Below are 10,191 nucleotides of genomic sequence, written 5' to 3'. Positions count from 1 at the left end.
CTACATGGCACAATTAAATCAAAGGGTGGTTATAGCAATTAATTTGATATATTAGTTTGCCATTATATACAATTTTCCCTTTTCAATATCCCCTTCTATTTCTAAAAACCTCTAAAATCTTTTATTTCTTTAATGTATCCGAGCCTGTATTTAATGTATCCGAACTATATATTATGTATCCGATTTATTTTATAATGTCTCTGAGCTAGTTTTTAATGTATCCGAGGTGCATATTAAGTATTTGATTTATGTTTAACATATCCGAGATACTCTTTAATGTATACAAACTATATATAATATATTTGATTTGTGTTCTTTTAAGAAATTAATATAGTTTTAAATTTAAAAGAGATAAAATTGTAATTTTATATTAGAATCATGTAATTTATAAAATTTATCCTTATAAAAAAAACATATCTGTGCCAAAATGGCCCCCAAATATGTATGATCACCTTTAGTTCTCAAAAAAAAAAAAAAAAAACCATTGCCCATATATCCAAATACAGCCCACAAGTTCTACATTAATTAGATAGCAATCAAAAGCAAGAAATGGCAGTTTCTTCACTATCCTTTACATTACCTAAGCTTCAAACCTTCACTCCAAAACCCACCATTGCAGCAACTTTTAAGGCTTCTTCTTCACATGAATCAACTCCTTTTATCAACAAGAAGCAAATTTTCCAAATGGGTGTTGGAATTTTGGCTGCTTCAATAGTGGCTTCAGCACCTTTAGATGCTGATGCTACCAGAATTGAATACTATGCCACTACTGCTGAACCCACTTGTGAGTTCAATTTTGTCCGTTCTGGACTTGGGTATTGTGACATTGCTGTTGGGTCTGGTGAAGAGGCTCCATATAATAAGCTCGTTAATGTAAGTGTGTATGTCTATTGAAGCTTAAACACTAGCATTTTCGTGTGTTTGCCGTTTGGCGTTGATGCATATTGTTGGAATTGGTGTACAATTTCTCCTAAAGTTCGTTTATTGTACAATTTAAAATTGACATTTTGCTTTCAAGAGTTCAGTGGTGCAGAGAATGTTGCGGTCTGTTGTTTTTTCATGATGAATCAATTCCTATTTATCTATATATAACACTTTTGGTCCGTCAAATATTTCGGAACTCCACCTGTTAGATTTGTGTTTTCTTGATAACCGTGGAGTTTGGGCCTACTAGGGTAGAAGATTTGTATGGGTGAAGTGTTGTTTTGCCATGCGTAGGTTTAGGCTTGTTAGTGCCTTATCGTAGTACTCGTACCCTTGTAATTCTGGTCTCTATGTAGCTTATTGTGTTTCAATTATGACACTATTTTGTTGTTATTATTGTTTTTTTCTTTTTGTAGATTTTACACTGCTTTTCGTATTAATGACTATGCTTCTTCATCGTTTTTTACTTCTTTTACTTGGATTTGATGCACTTGAGCTGAGGGTCTTTTGAAAACAGTCTCTCTACCTCGTCAGGATAGTGATAAGATTTGCATAGATCCTATCCTCCTCAGACCTCACTTAGTAGGATTCATTGGGTAATGTTGTTGTTCCATCAATCTAACCGACTGTTAAACTTTTGACAAACTTAAAGGACCGAAATTGTTAGGTGCATACTTAAGGAGCTATTTTAACCTATCCTCAAACACAAGGTGTTATTTTATGATGCCACCTATGTATTGAAAAAACTAGATTCTTCAGCAACTATGTAAGAAGTAAATGCGGAATGAAGTAAATCAACACAAGAATTTTTTTCATGAAAAAACTCCTCTCCCAGGAGCAAAAGAGTAAGGCCTACCTCATAGAATTTCCCTCTCAAATTACCACCAAATTTGAGTTACAATTGTAGGTTACAACTAATCAAGGAGCTAACCACTGTACACCTATCCCTTTCTACCGTTCTCCCTAACTGTAGCTCACTTCTTCAACAACATCATGACCCTTTATATAGGAATAGATGACTGCTTCTTGTTTTTCCAACAAGGATTAGTTCATGAATCCAATATTCTAATCCAAGTTTGATTAGGTTCTTCCTTCGCACATCAACGACTGTTTTGCTCCTATTTCCAAAGCTTTTCCCATGTACCAAATATGATAATGCTGCCATATTCTTTTCTTGTTCCTTGCTTGATTGGATTATCCGGAATCCTAATTCCTTAAGGAATCCTTCTACGCACTTGGGATCTGCTTTGCCCTCGATCAACTATCTTCTTCAAGTCTACTGTGAAGGACCTGGTTCCTTCCCTCCTAGCAGTATACTCTTGATATCATCTATTGTAGTAGACATATAAAGGAACTGGTTCTTCAATAGTTCTTTGTCATAATCACGACCAGTCCTTTTTTGAGTCATTTATGATATATGATTTTTGCATGTGTCTGTTGTGTTTTGCTATTCATTTGTTAATCAATCAAAATTTCATAATATTAGCATAGCTTGTAGCTCTCTAGCTCACATAACTCTCCCTAGCTAATGTAGCTCAATTTTGGGATCATTTTTGTCATTTTCTCGTACTCGTATCTTGATTATCCTAACAAGTTTCTTCTATGAGGTTCTAAGGTTGTAGTATTATTGTTGGAATAACAAAAGAAAACAATTATATGTACAAATATGTTTCTCTTCTCTGGCATGATACCGTGAAAATGAAATTCAAAACTATGTGGTTGATATGTCATTTTGAAAGTCAAAAAGAAAAAAAGGGACTGGATTAATGAAAATAAAAATAAAAGAGTTAAGTTCCACGCTTTGACGATGTTAAAAATATTTAACCTATCATGTTACCTATAAGGTAATTGCATATAAATTTTTGTAAGAAGATTAACCAGTAACTTGGTAAAATTGATAATTGACCTGTGATCACAGGTTAAATTAGACTGATGGTGTAAAAATTCTATACACGGGCGGATAAAAGGAAAAAGAGTTGTTTTTTATCTTCTATTGTTCATCGAGCAGAGTAATGAGAAATATAAATTGAAGTTATTGAGGATTGCATCTTTAGTATTTTGTGCTGAAAGACGTGATTGAGCGAAGAAAGAAGAAATGGTCATTGTTTGCCTTTTATTTTCCCCATGAGGACATACCACTGCCTCTTTAGTCACACAGGAAAATAAATTTTTGTCTTGTGTATCTAATATCTCTAATTTCTCTTGAACTTGAGAATGGTTTGTTGAGTATCCTATTCATGCAGATTCACTATACTGCAAGGTTTGGGGATGGTATAGTTTTTGACAGCAGCTATAAACGTGGTCGAGCCCTTACCATGCGCCTCGGCATGGGCAAGGTATGTTACCATTAGGGTCCGATGTGAGGTATTGTAACTGGTGGTATGTAATCTGATCTGTATTACCTTCGGCACTGCTTGTCTGTCCCAGATTATAAATTAGGACCAGTTATCTATCAGACAGACAGTTGAAAAGGTTTTCATATATCTTTAGTTCAATACACTATGTGCATCAAAACATCATAAACAATGTATGAAGTTGGATGAATATCTATGTACTGACAAAACTAAATATGCTAGCAGTTTGAAGAGAACAATGTAAAAGACACTGTCATTGGATTTAGCAACTGTTAGGGCATCATCATACATGTTGTATCATCAATTTTCATTTCCACTGTTTTCTTGACTTCCTTAAATTCTTGAAGTCGAAAGTAGTTATCTTACTTTACAAAAGCGAGTCTCTGTCAAGCACTACCATCGTCCAACTTCACTAGACTTTTCGGCTCTATTAGGCTAGTCTTACCCTCTATTAACATCTTCCCTAATCCTCTGTGCTATCAATTCATAATTTTTGCTACCAAGATCTTTTATCCATGCTTACCAAAAACTAGAAAAAAAAAATTGTTTATCCTCACAAAAGAGAAGGAAAAGGAATGAAGAATAAGAGAAGCTCACAGAAAGGAAACAACCATGTTTTGGGATTTGAAATGGAGTAGAATGGAATAAGTCTATTTCCATGTAGCGTCAACAACCTCATTTGATTATTGACTAAAGGAAGACAGAAATAATGTAATGATAACCAGTTCTTTCAGTAAGCCATCACTTTTTTCTGTTATGGAATCTCTTATATATATATATGCTGATAACCAATTTACACCTCAAATTGCAATCAAGATGGCATCCAAGAGCTTATCTGAGGCTCATAATAGAAGGTATACATGAATAAGAAACATAAACGAGAAACTAAATGAAGAATATAGTTTAATTTTTTGCAGTATCTTATCTACAATTTGTGAACTCCAGAGCATGTTGTTGACAGGTGATCAAGGGATTAGATCAGGGAATCTTGGGAGGTGAAGGGGTACCACCAATGCTAGTTGGTAAGATTTTACAGCTAATTAGAGCCTTCTGTGGATCTTTTGCGTGTTCCTTTTTAGTATTCCCAGTATAGTTCACTTTAGAAGTTTTAATACATAGGTGGAAAACGTAAGCTTCAGATTCCTCCACATTTGGCATATGGACCAGAACCAGCAGGCTGCTTTTCAGGTGTGTTTGTTATACGTTTTAAATGCATTATATTGTTTGGTTCTGTGAGTCAAATATCATCTCGACCATCAGATGATAAGGCTTATTCTTTAATTTCTTTCTCTCGAAACAAGCTAGCAGGAACGAGTTGTATTTTTTTTTCTTTGGTTAACTGGTGATATCAGAATGTATCAAAACTATTAGAGAAGAAAACTTGCATTTTTATTGGAATATATAAAACACTTAATTGCAAGTAGCGTCTTAAACAACTTTGCTTACTATATTCTGAAGGATGGATGTGAAGAGATATGCAATTTCTCTTCATAATCTTAATCAATGTATATTCCTCATTTACATGGTCTAGGCTACCATTGGCCTTAGGAGGCTGTGAAGGACTCATCTACCCAGTTTCATTGTGTTACTCAGCTAACCTTTTCCATCTCTGTAAATAAAAAGAAGATATTCAGTCGATAGCAGTTATTTACACATTAATAAAGATAATGTTTTTTAATCTGTATAGGAGACTGCAATATTCCTGGAAATGCAACACTTGTATATGACATCAAATTCGTTGAATTATACTCGGGAAACAGGAAAATGTGATATGATGAGAAATCTGAAGCTCAAGCACAACTAGTGAGTTCCTAAGACACCTTGTAATTAAGGTTTTCTTCCTTGCTTGTTTTGTTATATCATGGTGTCACACTTGCTTTTGTACTCCCTCCCTCCTTTCCCATCTGGATGTCCCTAGTAAGTGTTACTATATCAGACTTGCCTATATGAGATTCAGGATGATAGTTGAAAACTTAAAATGCATAGATAGTGGAGTGTCAAAAAAATATCACACCTAGTTAAAAGTTGTAAAAGAATTTGAGCATGTGGTTGTTTAGTCTGTATCTGCAAAAAAAAAAAAAAAGAAACATCACCCTTTGGGGTGGCCCAGCAGTTTGGGCTTGGGACTTCCATGTTGGACGTCTAAAGTTTGAAACCCCTTGGCAGCAAAAGCAATGGGTTTGCCTTCTGGGTCGAGCTCATCGCACTTTGCTTGGCTGGTGCGAGTTACCTCTCTTGTGTGGTTTGCGAGCTATTTCTGCTGGTTTCCCTTGTCATAAAAAATAAAAAAACTAACAAAAATAAAAGGCATATATATATATATATATATATATATATGAACTACGCCTAATTCCTAAACTAGTTGGGTTAACTTTATGAGTCCTCGAATTAGTTTGACTATATTTACGCTAACCTTCATCGTTCTGTACATCTCCTTTATCTAGGCTTGTAACCTGTTTTACTTTGCACATATGTGGGATTTGTATGTTTACATTTTTAGTTAGAATTATCATATTAGGGATTTCCATTCCAAAAGACGGTCAAGTAGCTTGGTTACAAGGGAAAAAAGAGTAGGTCTTAAAAAATAGAGGGGTTGGGGAGAAGTAGCTGATTAACTGGGAGTCTGGGACAGAGTAAGTAGCACTGAACGTTTTTTTCGGGGGAACTTCACGAGACATAAAAAAAATTGTATCTACTAACATGTCATTGCTAAATGATTCCCGTGCATGATTTTTCCAGTGGCTTATCATATTATGTTTATTATTGATGAATTAAGCAAAAGTTAATTGCACATATGGAAAAGAGAATATTAGAAGGAAGAATGAGTTACTGTTTCCGATTACTAGAAGACTGATAGCTCTCTTAATTACTGTTCCTAGAGAGAGTTTCCAACAATACTAGATATTCAACATAGTTATTCACCAGGAGAGTAATGCCTGTAACTTTCGGAACAAAGCTCCTACATCATTGTACAAAAGGAGTGTGTTTCATTTTCTAAGCAGGAAATGCCATACAACCAGATATCAGGAAAGTCAAAGAAAGACTGATGAGTGAATTCCAGGTTTACCCAGTCTCTTGTTTCATTCTAATAAATGAACTCAGGATGACTCGATATAAATATTCTATCTTCTGAACTCTAGCTGGCTTCGGTGATGTTTGCTCAAGAAAGACACTAAAGTAAAATCCCGCTCCCTCTGGGTCTGTGACACTTCTTAAAGAAATAGAATAAGTACAATTTTCTAGATAGGTCGTCTGTAATAAGCTCAATATAAAGGTAATCCAACCTGTTATTGTTCCTGTTTACCACATCCTTTTTTCATCAGTAAAGGGTAGATTTTTTGAATAAAAGTAGTACCAAGCTAGTACTGAGCTAAGTAAACCATTTCTAAGGAATGCCTCAAAAGCTGAAAGCATTCCAAAAAGTTCAGCTTACAGTCATATCAGTAGCAAAATCAGCAGTACACGATTTGTTTTTAACTCTGGATAAATCTTTTTTTCCACAGTGAAGAATTCTTCTCCTTCCCCTCGAAGCATTTGCAGTTTTTCTCAATCCAATTACTTGTTAAGAGAATGGACATTGGGCCAAACTCAACCTCAAAAGTTAGCTCATCAGGCTCAAAAGTTAGCTCATGAGGTGAGGATTCAATTGTCTATCCCCAAACATTGTTGGGACTACTTACAGACCCTGCATGCCCAGGCTTACTGATTGGAGCATGGACAACATAAAATGGAGGCCCAACATCAATAAAGTAAGATTTGGGATTGTCTAGCTCCGGTACATTTTAAGAAAATGGACTTTGGTCTAAATCAACCCTAAAAGCTAGCTCATGAAGCGACTATTGCCCAATTGCCCACCCCACAAACAATGTGGGACTACTACGAATACTCCACATCATGCAAAATGGAATGGTCTTCCAGTCTTCTTTGTGTCTTTCTTCATTTTCTGGCTTTGCCAATTGTATAGGACTTACTTTACATTTGTTGGCGTAACCCAGTGGACTCCAGAAAGGTTGAGAAACACGCACCAGAGTTAGTATTCAAAGATCATGCCACCACCTATGGAAATGTCAAAAGGAGATATCGGTTGGACGTACAATCTGCCTTGACTCTATTGCACTCTGGTCTAGCTAGCACCTCTAGTTGAAAAGCTGACCCATCCACAATATGTCAATATCCACTGTAGTTAATGATAAAAAAAATAACCATCGTTGTTAGTGAACATGAGATGCCACTTTCAAGTATTCACCAGTTTAGTTTTATGGTGAATTTCTTCGAGTATTGGACTCTGCTATGCCAATTTTTTTTGTATGTTGTGGATGTATAGGAAATCATGGTGACTGTTGCCTACAATGATAATAGTGATAAAAATCTAGAGTGATTATAGATAGAGAGATTGGTTTTCATAACTTTTGGCACCATAATTGGTTAGATCATGGCAGCATGTGAGGAAACTATATTCTGGTAAAGCAAACGTATTCATATCTTACCCTCTGTTAGGAACATTATTTTTCATTTGAATGTCATAGTAAGCACTCATCCTTCTGTGTGCTCCCTCTCATTTGGCATGATATATATGTTTAGAGCTACTTGAAATCTGTGGGCTTACAAGGTAAGAAGTTTCAATATGCTGTAGGTTGCATAACTAATACTTGAAGATCTTGTGCAGAAAATATTGACTTCTCATTTCTTCAATGATGTTGGGCTTGTTTAATATACTGACATATTGTTGATGTGTTGACATTAGGATCCACCCAGAATTTGTTTGAATGAAGATATAGAGCAAAAGGTGACAGAATATTTTTCTAGAGGGAATAAAAGTAAGTCAAGAAACAGATTTTTTTTTCCATACAAGATGCAACTTACCTAATGGTGAGGAATGCTTGCAGGTGCCAACTTTCTGGGATCATTTTTGAGCTGGTAATCTAAGTTCCTAACATTGTGTATAATTGACTGTTATACTTGATTTGAGTATATGCAAACTAGAGGTTTATGTTCAAAATACTTGAAAATCTTGTATAATTATTTTATGTATATTTTGTGACAGATACTTGAAAATCGTGTATAGTTATATTATCTATATTTTGTGACGAATACCGTTGAAATTAAATGTAAGTTCATCGTTCACCTATATAACATGAAGTCGAAAAGAGTCTGGACAATTCCATTTGTCCTCTTTTCCTTTTTGTTTCAATAATAATGTTGTCTGAGCTAGTTTTGCCTCATCTCGATTTTTTTAAAGTAATTTTAAAATGAACAAACAAACAAAAATTTGTATATAACAATATCTTATCATTAGATAAAACTACAAGTAATTTACGCGCAACAAAAAAAGTTAATATATCTTCTTTACATGTTTAAAGCGCAACAAAATAAGTTAATATATCTTCTTGTTATAAAGTTATTTGTGTTTAGTTTTCTATTTATTAAGTTTGAACAATACATATTTCAAGAATGTTTAACCTCTTTTTGAATCAAAGGTGAAACTAACTTTTTAAACAAAAATATCTATCTTATTAAAATTTCAAAATAAATACATATTTTTAAAAAACAAATAATTATGTTTTACTAAGATATACCTCATAAGAAGGAGTCCAAAACTTAAAGGGTAAAAAATTTTAACAAAAATTCTAAAACGGTATATAAAATTTTATATTAACCAAAACGGTAAAATCGCTGCAGGCGCAGCGACTTACCTCACCTGAAAAAGTAAAATCGCTGCTGAGGCAGCGATTTTGTTAAAAAATTGAAATCGCTGCCTAAGCAGCGATTTCAAAATTTTGCTTCTTACAAATCGCTGCCTTGGCAGCGATTTCATATTATTTTTTAATTATATATTTTTTTTAAAAAAATAAGGTATATCGCTGCCAGTGCAGCGATTTATAAAAAAAAAAATTCTTATTAAATCACGGAAGCTATTTTTTAAATTTTTTTTTTTAAAATGTTAAAACAGCGATTTTATATAAAAAAAAATTTATAATATTTTTTAAAATTTAAATATATAACTTATAAGAAAATATACATTATTTTAAAAATAATTAATTTTTTTAAATAAAAAATTAAAGGTAGAAAAATTATTGAATTTGTTTTTTTTAAAACAAAATGATATATATATATATATATATATATAATTTTAAAGATGATCACATGAGAATAGTAAATAATTTGTTTTTATTGTAAATAGTTGACAAAGTGTTCACATGTAAAATAGTACTAATATTCTTTCAATGTTATAAATTGGACTTATCCTTCATATTTCAATCTACCAACAATCTTTCATAAATAAATAAAGTCATTTGAATATTATGGGAGAGTCTAGCCAAAATTTCAGTCATTTGAATTTTTTCTCATCGAATTCAACTAATAGGTAAATAAAGTAATGTTTTCTTATTTCTTAAAAACTATTTTTCTTATATGTAATATATTTATATTATTATTTTTATAGGTATGATGAAATTCAAAATGCAGTGAATTATTGTACACAAATTGTAAATAATAATGTTATGGGTGATGAACGAGTTGGTGAGTTGCTCAATGATGAACCTTCCGAGCATGAATTAACAGACAGTGATGATATGTATGACGACGATGATGATAATGTGGATAATGCACCTAATGCATCCGTTGAAGATCAAAGTATTAATTATCATTCTACAGCGATTCCATACTTAGATCACACTGACGAAAATGCAGAAGATTTTATCTACACGAGAGATGACGGTTCCATTCGAACGACACTTTGGAATTCAAACAATCCTAAACATATCCAATCAGGTTCGATTGTTGAAAACTAAATATTTTATAATTGTTTATTTATTTATTTATTTATTTCATGTTGATTAATTTAATTTGTATATGCAACTAGGTATGTTATTTATGAATAAGATGCAAATGAAATCTGCAGTAAGAGCATATA

The 10,191-nt window shown here is 33.2% G+C and overlaps 2 protein-coding genes across 2 annotated transcripts; both read left to right on the top strand.

Annotated features, from left to right (window-relative positions):
* Nucleotides 1-480: 480 nt before the first annotated feature.
* LOC107018072 (photosynthetic NDH subunit of lumenal location 4, chloroplastic) lies at nucleotides 481-8,406 on the top strand. Its single transcript, XM_015218436.2, has 7 exons — nucleotides 481-873; nucleotides 3,168-3,260; nucleotides 4,240-4,300; nucleotides 4,398-4,466; nucleotides 4,966-5,081; nucleotides 8,023-8,095; nucleotides 8,165-8,406. The coding sequence occupies exons 1-5, from the start codon at nucleotides 550-552 to the stop codon at nucleotides 5,046-5,048; spliced, it is 630 nt and encodes a 209-aa protein (XP_015073922.1). The 5' UTR covers nucleotides 481-549; the 3' UTR covers nucleotides 5,049-5,081; nucleotides 8,023-8,095; nucleotides 8,165-8,406.
* Nucleotides 8,407-9,580: 1,174 nt separating this feature from the next.
* On the top strand, nucleotides 9,581-10,069 carry LOC107016916. The gene is made up of 2 exons (XM_015217231.1): nucleotides 9,581-9,642; nucleotides 9,721-10,069. Exons 1-2 carry the CDS (start codon nucleotides 9,581-9,583, stop codon nucleotides 10,067-10,069), a joined length of 411 nt encoding a protein of 136 aa, XP_015072717.1.
* Nucleotides 10,070-10,191: the final 122 nt, after the last annotated feature.

The sequence above is a fragment of the Solanum pennellii genome, chromosome 4, assembly GCF_001406875.1.
Source record: "Solanum pennellii chromosome 4, SPENNV200".
NCBI classification, from domain to species: domain Eukaryota; kingdom Viridiplantae; phylum Streptophyta; class Magnoliopsida; order Solanales; family Solanaceae; genus Solanum; species Solanum pennellii.
The sequence above is the reverse complement of the archived record's forward strand: the minus strand, read 5'-3'. Positions and strand labels throughout refer to the sequence as shown.